The 16,013-nt window shown below is 38.2% G+C and overlaps 1 protein-coding gene across 1 annotated transcript; it reads left to right on the top strand.

Annotated features, from left to right (window-relative positions):
- Positions 1-232: 232 nt before the first annotated feature.
- On the top strand, positions 233-14,635 carry LOC145437991 (uncharacterized). The gene is made up of 4 exons (XM_080315358.1): positions 233-1,342; positions 7,234-7,381; positions 9,276-9,310; positions 13,731-14,635. Exons 1-4 carry the CDS (start codon positions 580-582, stop codon positions 14,633-14,635), a joined length of 1,851 nt encoding a protein of 616 aa, XP_080171484.1. The 5' UTR covers positions 233-579.
- Positions 14,636-16,013: the final 1,378 nt, after the last annotated feature.

The raw sequence follows: 16,013 nt of genomic DNA, 5'->3' as shown, positions 1-16,013 counted from the left end.
GTTAAAAGTTTGGCGGACCGTACCGTTCCAATCCGTCTCTATGGTATCAAGGTCACTCTCAGACAATCGCTAGCGAAATTTCCGAAATCATCTGATTTAGTGGCCACTATGAAACTTTTTCTTGGTGATCGCATATAACGTACATATTTTACCTTCCATATCATCCTTACTCTTTTGGAATCATAATAAATGACACTCGAATACTCGGCTGAAAGTCTAATGCTCTAATCGTAATCCAATCACGTAGGCAGGCTACTCCTTTTGGCCCAGCCGTAGTCTTAGGTAACCTTTATGTTCCACCTATACCTGTTCTGCCAACGACTCTAAAACATTTTTAGACGACAACTACCATACCGATCACAGCGATTCCGAAGAAGAAAATGTTGATGTTGATGGTAATACTCTACATATTTTGTGAATTAATATATTATGTTACGGAAATATCATATTCTAGTGTAGTTTGAGAAGGTCTCTCTAAAGTCTCAATTACATACAGAATCAACGGATATCTCGGATTTAATCAAGATTTTTCGAGGAAAGAAACTTTCTAACCACGGGAATGTCTTCGTAGGGCACATCATGAGTCAGGTAACTGGCATTCGCGAGTGCGCCGTAAAAATTACATATGAACAGGAACAAACTTTTGCGGAAGCAGACAGTCTTCGAATGATCGGGCCGCATATACACGTCATTTCGTTGATCCACTCAGGCACTAACAACGATGGGTTGTCCGATTACACCTACCTCGCTTTGGAGAAATGTCATGAATTTAATTTGGACCAATTCCTAATATCTCACAAAAATAACTCATCGGAGTATGATGTGAATATGTGGATGGGATATTGCAGGCAATTGATCGAAGGAATGAAGTTTGTCCACGAAAAGCTGATAATACACAAAGACTTGAAGCCTGCCAACATTCTTCTTAGCATGGACTTGGAAAATATTAAAATTGCTGATTTTGGATTGAGCCAGCAAGTTAAATCAATGTGTTCCATGGTTTACTCCCAATATCGATTCGGAACGCTTGGATATCAACCTCCTGAAGGCTTCGGGGACTCGTACGTGTCATTAAAGTCGGACTGTTTTTCCTTGGGAGTTGTTCTGTATTACATCTTGAGTAACGGTGAATCGCCGTTTGGCTTTGCATCAGACCTATGGGAGTATAACACGAAAAATGGGATATTCGATATTTCTAATTTACTGGTTCAGAACGTAAAATCAATGACTCATTTGATAAAATTCACTCTCAGCCATGACAGGCGCTGTCGACCATCGATTTGGAAAATGGCCACTCATCCATGCTGGAGTGAGAATGAAGATATCGATCTGAGTGATCTTGGTGAGCGTGCAATTAATGTGTATCGTGGTATACCGGTATGGGTGCAGTATGTTGTCATTGTCCTATAGTGTCATAAGCTCTCCATCGAAGCTTCTAGCTGTCAAACGGATTTTTATTTTGGATTATGTTAAACTTATCAATACCTAGAACCTGCTATATCTGGCCATTGTTGACCGAACAGTAAAACAGGCGAGAGTATTCATCAGGGATGGAGTGACCGTGAGGTTCACGTTCGCGTTCTGTGTGTGAACCTCGGAAATTTGGAGGTTTCTCAGGTATTACAATTTTTCACATCATTATAGTGTCTTTGGTTGAAATTCTCAGCATTTCAACTTCGGACCACTCTGCGCATAGCGCTGGCAGCACGAAAAGAAATTCAGCACCAAACGAGCATTCACCTTGCCAATTAAAAAATAATTATTTGTCCGTAAGGTTGCTCAACATATTTAGATTTCCGTTTATGAATCTTTAGTGAATCTCGGCTGTGAGCTTTGTCCGCAATCACACAATATAGCAAGAACGAAATACATACAATATACACGTAGGAAGTCAGCGAATTGTGCTCAGTCAACCAATCAAATATTTACATCAATAAAATTGATATAAATAGGATATCGACGTCTAATGTAAAACATCTATCAGGCGTATGGGATCTATCTTGATTTGAAAACCTAATTGTACAATAAAATCCAACTCAGTGCGATTGGGGTATTGGCTACTGTATAACTTGTTTTGGAGATATTGTCTGGCGCAATACGCAAGTATAGAAACCGGTGTTTCACTCTTACGAATACATATGTCGGGTCTAAACGAATCCTCTTCGAGATTGTTGGTAAAGCGACTGAAGATATTGAGTTCATGGAATTATTAGATTTTGATTGTAACAGTTGATAGGTGACGTTTAAAAATTATCTCGTACTTGAGCATTGTTGCTTAACATGCCCTGAGTCGTCGCTAGTTATCATACATTAATATATTACAGTAGTGAGGGCAAGGAATTTATTTTATACACGGGCCAATCAGCGAAGGCCATTTCGCCCTAATTGCCACGTCTATCTGACGCCTATTGCAACATCATCGGCACGTCGATTGCTATAACTATATGACGCGGGAAAGATTTCCAAGTGGGTGAATGATCTAGTTTTTTATTCCGAATATTATCTAAAACTGAAACTGTTAAGTAGCCTACTGGTAAAAATAGTCTAAAACCGTAGTCACTTTTTACGTTGAGGGACTCGATAGCGAAGTACTTGCACATTTTGGAGTACTCAAGTATAGGTTTTTCCTTGCTTGCACTATACCTAATCAAGTGATTATCTATTTGCACTGCATTTACTTCTATTTCAGAGTTTTTGGTTTTCAGGCAAACTATACCTTCAATACTTACTTTTTTACTAGGCTCGAAAATCGTCACTTTTTGCACTTTACTAGAAATTTACTGCTACTAAAATGTTAAAATGCACTTTTTTCAATGGCCTTGATGAGCGGTGCCAGTTTTATCTATATCCTACCATGCATTTTCGCGCTGCAGAATGACTTATCGCAATGGAAAATAGCAAAAATACACCGAGAATCTGCAAACTCTCACTGTGCAATTTGAATTTTACGAATTATTCTTAGAAGTGAGCCTACATGATGGATATTATCCAAAACCTCGTAATATTTCGCTCCGAGCGAGAATTCCTATAGATTAATGTAGAAGTAGCCATTTCCGAGTAAGAAAAACGTTAGTATCCTAGATCAATTTCCTCTAAATACTGTAACTAGCATGAAGTTGAAGCAGTCTAATATCATAAACACCTTAGAGCAGCGGTTCTCAACCTTTTTTTGGACACGCCCCCCTTTATAATAGTGGAAAATCTTGCGCCCCCCTAATCGTCATATCACGAAATCCAACCGAGATGCTAGCAACTCCAACAGATTGTTTGATGGCATGGAAGATTATGACTGTTGATGAAAGAATTAAAAAATATGAAATTCGCTCTATATATAGAGAAACATGCGTGGATTGGAGGTAAATCGCGCAGACCGCGAAAAAAATTTCAGTTGACCGCTTCTTCGCGCCCCTTCAGATGCTTTCGGGCCACCCAGGTTGAGAACCACTGCTTTAGAGTATTTGGTGCATGTAGCCAAAATCAAATTGAGTACCCTGATGAAATACAAGTAGGCCTACTTCTTTACTTACCTACTATGAAATTTGCGTACTTCGCGCTTACCTTATGTTAATAGTTTTCCTTTTCTAACTACTTTACAAGATTCAGTGTAGAAGTTTAGTATAAAAGTTTGTTAGAAGCAGTTTTCTCTTTACCTTACGAAATTAAGTGTAGACTACTATATCCTAAATCGGTATGGTACAACGTCAAAATCATTTCAGAGCAGAAGTGCTCAATAGTTTAATAGGTTTAGCATTCAATTTACAAATCCATAGTGCCAAAAGTATTTAATACATTGGAAAAAGTAGTTTATATCTACACTATAATATCCGATGCTGCATTAAAATTAGTATATACTATACAAAATCCAGAGCGTAAACGTCTTTACTGAAGGCTAGCACAGTTTGTGGTATTTGCATAACATCGAAATTTGCGTACTTCGCGCGAATCTTATGTTTTCTTTTTCTTTCTACTTTACAAGATGCAGTGTAGACGTTTAGTAGAAGTGTAAGAGTTTTCTATCGACCTTACGGAATTAGGTGTTGCCTACTATCTCTCAAATCGGTTTGGAACAACGTCAAAATCATTACAGAGCGAAAGAGTCCGACAGTTTAAAAAGTTAAGCATTCATTTTACAAAATCCATAGTGTTAATAGTTTTTAATACATTGGAAAATGTAGTTTCTTTCTACTCTATAAAATCCGAAGCGGTGGAGGAAAATTAGTATATACTGTACAAAATCCAGACGGTAACACTCTTTAGTACATCCGAAAATAGTCGTTTTCTATCTACTTTACAAAATTCAGCGTAAAATTGTTCCACAATTAAATAAGTTTTGTAATTAATTTTACAAAATCCAGAGTGTAAGATGTCTTCAATACATTGGGAAAAAGTAGTTTCTCTCGACTCTATAAGTCCGATGCGGTTTCGTAGAATTAGTATATGCTATACAAAATCCAGCATAGTGTAAAAGTCTTTAGTACACCGGAAAAGATCTACTTAGCAAAATTTTCAGAGTACCGACTTCTGCGTAAATTCTGCTATGCATTTGGTTATCAACTCTGAAAGCAAGCAAAGTTTGTTCGATTTGTATAACATCGAAATTTGCACACTTCGCGCTTATCTTATGTCGTAAACATGAGTTACTTGACAACATTTCGAGTCATGGGTGTGAATAATTTTTAAAAACTTAAATATAGCGCATCCAAACTTCGTGACTAGTTTATCGTTTTATCTACTTAAAAAGATTCAGTGTAGAAGATTAGTAGATGTGTAAGAGTTTGGTAAATGTAGTTTTCTACCTACTTAACGAATTCAGTTCACTACCTTCCAAATAGGTATGGAACAACATTAAATCATCACAGAGCAATACCAAATTTTGCGTGAATTCTGTTATGCGTTTGACTAGATTGCAGAGCTCATACGCCGTATGTAAACTCAACTTACATAACGGAATTAATTCCTTAATCATGATAACCTTGAAACTTGGCACAGTGTGTGATGTTATCATGATAATATAGAATGCTAAATCTAGTCTCATTCCTCGATATCGAACACTATCAAAACCAACATAGATCAATAGCAACTTTTGCGTAAAATCCGTTTTGCGATAGGTTAGTTCTATTTAACCTCGCGCCTATACAATGTACATAGTCGATTCTAATAATTCGATGTAAAATTGTTCGACTTGATAATAAAATTACTATTTATTTTACAAAAACCGTAGCAAGAAGCAATTTCTTTCTACTCTATAAAATTCGATGCTGTGTAGTAAGATTAGTATATACTTTTCGAAATCTAGAGTGGTAAAGTCTATAGAACATCGAAAACGAGAGGTTTTATATCTACTTTACAAAATTCGCCGTAACGTGTTTGACTGTTAAATAAGATTGGTATTCATTTTACAAAATCCATGGTGTAATAGTCTTTAAGATGGCGTAAATACGACTAGTCTATTTCTATTGTTACAACCTTGAGAACGTGTACATACGACGAACTTGTGTCCTTCGTTATATCTATTAGACTCGCTTTCATGCGACTAATGTTTCCCTATCGTTATAACGTTGGGGATCGCGTACACGCAGCGAAAGTATTTGTGTAATTATAGCTTCGAGAATGGCGCACCCGCGGCAAGTTCGTTCAATTGTTTTCGCTGCGGGATTCGCGTGTATGCGACTAATCTGTTTACGACCATAGAATCGCGTTTTCATCGCTGATTCGTTTCCATAGCTCCGACCTTGGGTATCGCTTGTATCCGTCTAATGAAATTAAGTCATAAAATGTGGAGACTGCAGAAACCGTAACTACGAGCTTTCTACGCTCGAAATCATATTTCTACTAATTAATTAGTGATGACGTATTTATCAAAACGCTATCATATCCCTCGCGACTGTACGTAGTCTTAAATACATATAAAAGTAGTCATAAATACATATGAAAGCATATTCCGACTTCAAATGTATTATGAGAGAGTTTATATTCTCAAAACAGCTGAGATACCAAATATGCGCAATTCTAGCGGTGATCGTCGTGAAATTGTACCCAACCAAAGTTTTCTCGAATCCGCGGCATAGGTCACTTTTAGAACATGTAGCCTCAGGGTATAAAAATGGGGGTGGCAAATAGGACGAATTGGCCTTCGCTGATTGGACGGCACTAAAATTGCGTCCCCTCACTACTTATTACTGGGTTGGAATTAGCAAGATGACGTCACGTGACGTCATAAGTTCACGTTCGCGTTCATGCGATCCCAAACTTGCAGGAATGTGCGTCATCCCTCTTTTTATTCATCGCTTCATTCGATATTTCGTCTCTGTAATAGATTTTGAGCAGGGGAAGATCGACTTTGCCGGAAGCCTACTGAATGAAATACGGTATAGTAGCTCTCATCCGGTGGAGAATTCTCCACTTGTCATGAATTAAGGGCTTTCTGGTGGGGTGGGGAATAGAAGCACTTGCAAAATAATCGAAAATACTATATATTACAGATGTACGAAGGAACTATTCCACTGTGGTTACAGAGTTACTAGTACATTGCTCTGGACTGTAGGCACATGGTCGATTTTTATCGCCTTCACAAAAAAGTCATTTTAAATTATGGAACACCAATATTTGGGTAACAAACACGTTCAGCACGAGCAGCGCGGCGCGCAATAGCGCTTTCGCATAATACTGCGGCATACAGGTACACAGGAAGTTTCATGTTGCAGTAAAATGCGATGGTCAATGCCTACTGTCAGCCGTCCCGGGGATGTTGTGTGCACCGAGCAAATAGCTCGTCCTTGGCATCCGGCATATCACTCTGGTGAACTTGAAGTTTGAGAAAATGGAGTGAAGATGTAGCCTAGTTATCTTGAACTCTGATTCTTGTCTGTTCAGATGAGTTTTCAGCAACCGCCACATTCATTGATTTTCCTCATGGTCTTCCCTGTCAATTCTTGGGCGTATTAACTTGCACCAATACCACACCGTTAGTATATTAGGTCTTGACAAATTTCATTGGAGGAGACATCTTTAAGGGTTGTATAGAAGGGTTTTAGGTTGTGGGGAATGAAAAATATTTGCAATCATGCTATAATAAATCATTCGTGTCTAAAAATCGATTCCGGTGATCCTATTCCTAAGCATTCTGGCTAAGACTATACGTTATGCCTTTGTGTCATCGAATCAATGGGGATCATCTACTTGTATCCAAAATATACCACGCCAGATCCATGGTCATATTTGCTTCTACTATAGATTTTGGATGCGAAAATGAGATAGACGACAGTGAAGTAAAGGTCCAGCCATTGTGCTTACTCGAACAAACGGATACCGAGGATAGACTGCGATCATGTATTCAAGAATTGACTATAATGGAGAAGGAAATAGCAAAAATGGACCGCAAGTAAATCAAATTACTAAAATTCAAATCAGAATCCCCTATGATAGCCAGTTATGTCGAACGTGTGGCACCGGCGATGAATGGTTTTGTTCTAATATCGACAACGATCTACATTTTTTTTTTATACCACGTGCTTTTGGGGGCAACGTGATGAATGCACGAAAGCGACCTTAAGAATAGCCATAACACTGGTCAACACATATTTTTAGGCAGACAAAGTAAGAGTGGTTTTGGGGGTTCTGAAGGGCACTGATTCCGAATATGACCTTAGTTTTTTCAAATTGGGTCTTGTTGCGGAGATAACCCACGGGGCTATTTTGACCAAAATCCCACATTTTCGCGGTAATGACTAGATGTAAAATCGGCTCAGTCGTACTACAACGTTTAGAAATTCAATCTACTTGTTATTTTTACACACAGAAGACTCTTTTAAATCAAAATACAACAGCACTATATTTAGGGGTAGCAGATTTATCATAGTTACAGACTTTCACGGATATCATGTAGCCTACATAAATAAACCCCAGTCATGTGCATAAGTATTTACCTAGATAATCAAATAACGTGGCATTAATTCAATCAATATTACGTCAATCACCTATTGTAAATTTAAAATAATCAGTTGGAATATAATATTATTGGTATATTTTAAATCACAATTGCTCTTTGTACGATTTTCGCCTGTAAGCTATTCAGTGCAGTTTCTCGAAAGGTTCCGGCAATCGTCTGACATAATATGTTCAATTGTTCATCTCATCTGCCCTGATATCTTTCTTTTGTTAGTCTGGTGTCTTGGTAGAACCTCTACCCGCTAATCAACAAGGAAATCAGGAAATATATCAAGATGACTGAACAGGAAGTGAACTTTTATGCTCATGTTTGTGCTCAAGTTTTCGGTATGCAGATACGAATTTTCGAACCGACTGTTTGCAGTTGTGTGCTTTGTGATCACCTAAGAAGTTTTATTTACTACATCTTAGGATAAATTACATGCAGTGAACTCCTTGCTAATTTGAAATTGGAATCTTTCATCGGTATTCGAATATACCAGATACCAGATTTAAGCTTCTCCTTTGATAGGGTTGCTAGGTATACCCACTTTGTTGACTCGGTGGAAAATTATCCATTTACCAGTCAATAGAAATGAGACGCATATGAGTATTGTAGTTAAGCCTTTCTAGGACAAATGTTACAGCTTTATACTCCTCTATAGTCTTGGTAGAATGACCAATAGATACAGGAGAATGTGTATAACCGTTGTGCAAAAGTACTATTTTTAGGCTTGACAAACTGCTTTTTTGACAAACAAATATTTCACATCATGTCCTGTTAATATTGATAGAATGACTGAGAATGACATGAGGGTTCTTCATAGTCAATTAGCTATTATGCACAGTAAAAAATTAGAAAAAACTGCGATTTTCTTCAAACCAAGTGAAATATTTAAGGGTAATTACAGTAATTTTGGGCTTTTTAGGGGTGTAGATATTTTCTGACAAAGAGCCAATCTGACAAAACTAATGTGATATTCGCAATCAGCAACCTCGAAAACCCCAGAAACGCCTCTCAGATGGTCTGCCTATTTTTTTTCATTCTGTTGCCTAGTGTAATAGATGAGGATTTTAATCAGAATACGATGTTCAGTCGATGGATTCCGAATTGGCATTCCATCACAGTTTGCATCATCTAACCAAACCAGCACCGTGGTTCAAATTCGGGGGTTCTGTCTTTCGCGGAACACATTCACAAACAGTTTCCCCATAATAATAAATTATATTGCAAATTACACGAACAACAGATTGAATTTTCCGATTTTACCTAATTATAATAACTTCCGTCTGTATGCTTACGACAGTCGGCTGCTTGCCTTTGAAGAATATATATTTGTTTTTTGCAGGCGAATGTCTGATGACGAACAAAGTACGAAAAAGCGTAAGTCATATATGAATCATTAGGATTAGAGGCATATATCTTATTGAAATCCATACCTACTCAGGAGACATAGTTCATTATGGTGTCCTTTGGAAAGTGAGTTCTGCCAATCGTGATATGAAAACTTAACATAGCGCGGTTTTTGTGTATTTAGTAGGGGACGGAGTGGTGAGAGATGAATTTTTCTTAATTTACTTAATTTATAATATTCTTGTCACTATGAGCCTATTTGTTAACAAGAATTATAGTTTCGATATAATGTCTCGCTATGAAAGTCTTAAAACCTCGAATGCTCGTATTGCAGTTTGAAGCATGCGAAGATTATTATACCACGGTCACTTATTTTTCCAGAAAATAAAACAACAGTAAAAGATCAAGGGTCAAAACCTGAATTAAATCCTACCAATTGATCGGCCTAATTTAAACCCTATTGTGGTAACAGAAAATGTACATATTTGATTTCAACGTTTGTTGTACTTGTTTCAAAATATGTCATTTACATGCAACCAGCACCACTGTTCCTTACTAGCTGAAACGCCTTTGGTGATGGAAACATTATTCTATTGAGGGACAATCACCTGATATGAATGGACAATGGGCATATTGCCTGGACGTGCAATGATTCAGACACAGCCAAGACGACCGAGACGCTCAGAAAACGGCTTTGGCATTCCCGATGCGTGACCAAGCGTTATAGGAGGAGATAGTCGTTCAGTTAGTAACGTGTCTCATTATCCCCAATATCGATTCCTTTTGGTCGCTGAAAAACATTTTTGAATATAGTGCGCAGCTCATAGCTATTATCAATATTATTGGTGAAAAATGGACTGACTAGGATTGCACTTAAAATAAACGGCGTTTTAAATAAATGCCTTTTTAAAAACAAAAGTGTTATTTTTTCAAACATTGTACAATTATGCCATAATTGTGTAAATACAATCGAAAAACATGTAGTATAAGCCTTCCGACGATTTGCACCTAATATAGTAGACGTAGACGTTATGGAGTGGCTGGAATCCCTCAAATCGTCTTTGGTTCGACAGTTATAGCAAGTAGATATAATACTTAGTACGGAATGGGTGTTCTAATGATGATGGAGCCGTATTTACCCTAAATTTTCAATTGATAATGCCAATCCAATGTGACGTCACAGTCTAATATTCGTGACGCCTTGGCTGGAAAAAAATAAAAAATAAATTAAAGTACAATCATGTTTTAAACAAGGGCCAAGTGCGTGATGGACTAGAATGTGCAGTACTGGCGATGTACCGATTTTTTTACAAAAGGCATTTCGAGCATTTAATACTCGTGGAGCGCAACTATTGAGACATTATGCGCGCAAGAACCGATTTACAAATATGTACCAGTCGATAGAGCGAACTATGCAACATGGGATAATATTTCGGGGACGATCAGTAAATTTTCGAGTGTTGCGGCGATTTTGAGCTCACACGCCCGGTCGAATAAAAAGTTTCTATGAAAATGTTATCCATGGCAATGTAGCAGAAAATGCTCGACCGTTTTACATACTGTGCAATGGTCGCATAGTTAAAAATAACATAAAGTAGATGATCATGATATTTTTTTGCTATTTGTACTTCTTTAATACAATATTGCTTCTTCTGTGGTTACTATACCCATCGCCCATGTTAGAGAGCACAGCGTTATACTGGAGTAAAGTTTTATAAACGTGTTTGCTAAACTGTGTGGCCTATTTTGTCTCGATACTGCGTTTATGCGGCCCCGGGCCTCCACGGAATTTGAAAAGTGGCCCGCGACCAATTACACTGGTCAACAAAATGAAACTATCAAGGTTGCTGATTACGGATATCACATTAGTTTTGGCAGATTGGCTCTAGAAAAGAAGATATTTATAGCCCTTAAAAAGCTTAACATAACTGTCTTACTTAACCCTTATTACACTTGGAAGGAAGTAAATCTTAGATTTTTCAACTTTACACTACGCATAAATAGATAATTGACTATGATGAACACTCATATCGTTGTCAGTTATTCCATCAATAATAACATGACCTGATGCGATAAATTTGTTTGTTAAAAAACAGTTTTTCTAGCCTAAAAATTGAACTTTTGCACAATAGAATTATATATACTCTTGTACCAATAGATCATTCTACCAAGATGAAAGAGGAGTATAAAGCTATCAAGTTTGTCCTTGGAATGCTTAACCAAAATACTAATTATGCGTCTCATCTCTTTTCACTTGTAAATGGATAATTTTCCGCAAAGCCAACAATGTGGGTATACCTGGTATCCATATCAAAAGCTTAAATCTGGAATCTTTGATGGATCTCAAATGCGAATACGGACTGAGGATTTCATTTTCCTTTCAGAAAGATGCTCACTGCATGAAATTCCTCTTAGGATGCAGTAAATGGTCCAAGAATTGGTATCTGGATATGGAAATCTTGGAGCAAAGATGAGCATTAAATCTCACTTCCTGTTCAGTCATCATGACAGTGTTGGGATCAAGTCACTACCTTCGAGTCACGAGTCATTTCGAGTCATTGCACATTTTGACTCGAGTCAAGTCAAGTCAATCGATTTTCAAAGGTGACTCGAGTCAAGTCAAGTCACTCGATTTTTGGAGGTGACTCAAGTCAAGTCGAGTCAAGTCAAGTCAAGTCAAGTCACGAGTCAAGTCACATTTCAAGTCAAGTTGCCTTTTCGAAGTATGAGGCATGATGACGTCATTTCAATTTGCTAGATGTCTGAAATACAGATTGAGTGGTTCCTAACCGATGAACGAATTAGAGTTGCATATACTCGCAAGAAGACACTGTATCGTTCACATATATGTAGAGCTGTTGAACCTCGTATTTGCATAGCCTCAGTTTTAAGTTACCAGCCAAAACAGAGAATAGACAAACGAATTGATAAGATGCAACACGCTACCCATTTACCAATTGATGATACAATTCGAGCCTGCGCCAATGGTTGAGAACTATATTAACTATATTAGATTTCAATAAGACAAGAGGTTTGGTTAAGGTAAGAACAGAGAACAGAAATAGACATTTTGCTATTTTATTACTTTACTACTCGAGTTACGACAACGTAAGCTGTAAGCATCGATCATTTCGTTTGCGGTCAATTTATTTGTGAGAGAACAATCGAAACTCAGTGAAACGCACAATATTTGAATGATTATTCGTTTTCACGGGTTACACCAGCGTTTCGCGAGCAATCCGAATATATGCAAGATACAGTGATTTTTATCCACCCGATTACTTGATGACTTGAAATTGACTCGTGAATTTTGGTCCAAGTCACGAGTCAATCCACATTTCTGATACGCCGAGTCAAGTCAAGTCAAGTCATTTCAGCAAAGTTACTCGAGTCAAGTCAAGTCATGCATAAAAGGTGACTCGAGTCTGACTCGAGTCAAGTCATGACTCGAGTCATCCAAACACTGCATCATGATATATTTTCTGATAATATTGTTGATTAGAGGGAATATAAAGGGAAAAGGTTCCACAAAATCCATCAAAAGAACAAAAAAAAGATATCAGCGCAGATGCGACCAACCTATTGTGACAGACTATTGCAGGAACCTTTCGAAAAACTGCACTCAATTGCTTACAAGCGAAAAAAGTACCAGAACCAATTTTGCTTTGAGATAAGTTAATAATATTATATTCCACATGATTATTTTTAATTTAAAATAGGTTTTCGACATGAAACTGATTCAATTAATGCAACGTTATTTAAGTATTTAGTTTATTACTTACATACATGATTGAAGTTTATTTACATGGTGTGCGTGAAAGTCTCCAGTTATGATAAATCTAATAATCCGAAATAAAATTCCGTTGATGTATTTTGATTTAAAACAGTCTTCAGCGTGTCCAATTACCAATTAGATTGAATTTCTGAGCTTTATAGTACGACTGAGCCGATTTTTTTATCCAGCCCATACAGCGATAATATGGGATTTAAGTCTAAATAGCCGCATGGATTATATCCAAAACTAGAGCCAACTTGGAAAAAAATAAGGTCATATTCGGAGTCAGTGCCCTTCAGAACCCCGCCAAACCACATTTACTTTGTCTGCCTAAAAATATGTGTTGACCAGTGTTATGAGGCGAACCCTGCATTAGAGGCTCAACAATAACAGATCTAATTGTAGACATTCTTATCGAGTGAATTCTTGTTTGTCTTGGTCATGCCATTGTGTGTCCATTGTAACATGTATAGGCTAGGCCCTACTCCTAATGGGAGATGAGGTCTATCGACGTAGCATATGAATCAGGTTTTGCTTGTAATTTATTCCCGAAATCCATCATGATCTTGTGGTCATCAAATCAATAGCGTGCATCGAGGTGGTCTATTGACTGTCCACACTCGGATATAGATTTTCTATCGTTACAGGAAATTCCATGTGGTATCTTTATTTCAGGCGATGCGAACGATCCCTCACCGGCGCTTCAATATGGCGGCTCCAAAACAAATGGATCCAACAGACCTGTAAACAAAGCAAGTTTGACAGATTTCCTTGATCACTCTAGAAACGCAAAGGAATTCTATCAGATATCACATTACCCAAAGGGTCGCGTTTTAATTGTTAATAACGCGCTTTGTGGGGATTATCCTCGACGTATTGGATCGGAGAAAGATCTGCACGATATGTGTCAATTATGGAAGGATATGGGCTGCAGTATAGCGGTTGAGACTGATCTTTCTGCTTCGGAGTTGCGCGACCGAGTTATAGAATTCGCAACTCACCAAGAAACATCCGATTTCTGTGTCGTCATAATCATGTCATCTGGCGAGAAATGCGACATGATAGTAGGGAGCGATGGCAGCACATTGAAGGCTCGCGAAGTAGTGGAAAGCATCGCATCGAGCAAAAGTTTGAAAGGGAAACCAAAGCTGATCTTTTTTCAAATGTGTCGGGGTTGCACCATACACAGAAACCAAATGGAAGAGGAAGTTAGGGATTTCCGTACGCGTGAGGTATCAGATTCAGAGCAAACCGAGATTGGTTATAAAGCCTCTCAATATCTTCTATCAACGAAGAACGTGATGCTGGCGTTCGCTACGCAGCCGGGTTGCTATTCCATTCGCAATACTGTGACAGGCTCATGGTTTATTCAAAGCATCAAGGATGTGTTCACCGTTAAAGCTGCAGAACATGATGTACGGACTTTAATGAGCATGGTGAAGGAAGACTTGGAGAAGAAAAGAGTGTACGCACCAGGAAGATTTGGCCACGGTGGCGTGATGAACATGGACCATGCCGATAGCTTTGGGGAGAAACGATTGATGCTATTTCCTGGATTTCCAAATTCACAGGAAGAATAATTTTACGATGTCATGATCAAATAATATTAGCTTCCTAAGTCCCAAGCGGTATTTATGATGAGTGGCTAGGGATGGTGTGAACCTCTGAAAGGTTCAGGTTCGTGTGAACGCGAACGTTTTTCGAAAGGTTCTGTGTGAACGCGAACGTGAACCTCATGAAGTCACGCGACGAATATTGGCAATTCCCACCCTATATTTCAGTGGAGTGATAGCCTATATTAATGTACACGATACGGAGCGACGACTCAGACAACATAATTCCACAATGCTGAAGTAGCCTACATATTGACGTTTTAAACGTCGCTATATGAACTGGGGCCATCAAATGATCTAATAATCCCATAAAATCAATATCTTTCGTCGCTTTGCCAACAATTTCGACGCCGACTTGCAAGCAAATATAAGCTTACGCCTTAACGGTCTGGGCCAGACTAGACAATGTATTCGGCGTCTGAGTATTTCTACGTTCCTATTGAGCAGATTTGGTTTTTATAATACAGTCAGAACCGTAACTGCCGCACCCCAAAACCCCCAATTGGGGAGGGGGTGAGCTCGAAGGGGGCTCAAAATTATTTCGTGAATTAGCATAAATTAAAGAGTATTTTTTGAAAATTTATGCAACTTTTAACGCGATTTCAAGGTGCCAAATGTCATGATTTTTTGGTACTCTTCCCCCAAGAAAAGAACACGAAAGATTTTTAGAAATGGACATATCGGCGTTGGCCAATACCGCGACACGACGCACCAAGACATATAACGATTTATGACATATTACATGCGACTCCAAGAAGTGTGCCAGAACGATCGGCAGCGTAAAAACCTTGGCGGAAAAGGACTGCCCTTACGCTGACCGAAAACTTCGTTATATATACACAATACATATTGCTTTAATTGTCCATAGCCAAGGCGCCGAAATTACTGGCGCCGAATGTTCCAGTCTTGGCAATCTGAACCTCAGAAGACGAATTCCATTGTTATTCCTATGCAATACATGCAGAGGTCAGATTACATAATTGTGGTAGATGAAGAATTGGCAAGGGTTGCAGAGCAAATGTAGATGTGAAGGAAAATGAAGAATTGAAGTTACCGAAATTATGCTGTGATTCATGCGCACAAGTGTAATTATAGTCCAATGGTGCATTCAAGGGCTTCCGAAGAATATGCACATTGCAAAGTCCCCAATAACGTGATATTTTTGATCATGTCGAATCGAACGTTACCCGGAATCTGTGGGATATGTCTCATGAGTTTTTTGCTTACTACCCCAGTGGCTCCAGTGACTATTATCGGTACAATGTTTATTTTGCATCGGCACATTTTTTCACATTCAATTTTGAGTTCTGCGTATTTCGATTTTTTCTCTGATTCCTTTTGTAAT

Source organism: Botryllus schlosseri, chromosome 4 (assembly GCF_051294905.1).
Source record: "Botryllus schlosseri isolate E-star chromosome 4, Bs_hap1, whole genome shotgun sequence".
Lineage (NCBI taxonomy): Eukaryota > Metazoa > Chordata > Ascidiacea > Stolidobranchia > Styelidae > Botryllus > Botryllus schlosseri.
The sequence above is the reverse complement of the archived record's forward strand: the minus strand, read 5'-3'. Positions and strand labels throughout refer to the sequence as shown.

Coding starts and splice junctions, on each gene's coding strand:
- LOC145437991 (XM_080315358.1), top strand. CDS start 580: ATGAGTCAGGTAACTGGCATTCGCGAGTGCGCCGTAAAAATTACATAT. Junction 1,343..7,233: donor TATCGATCTGAGTGATCTTG/GTGAGCGTGCAA, acceptor CTTCTACTATAG/ATTTTGGATGCGAAAATGAG. Junction 7,382..9,275: donor ATAGCAAAAATGGACCGCAA/GTAAATCAAATT, acceptor TGTTTTTTGCAG/GCGAATGTCTGATGACGAAC.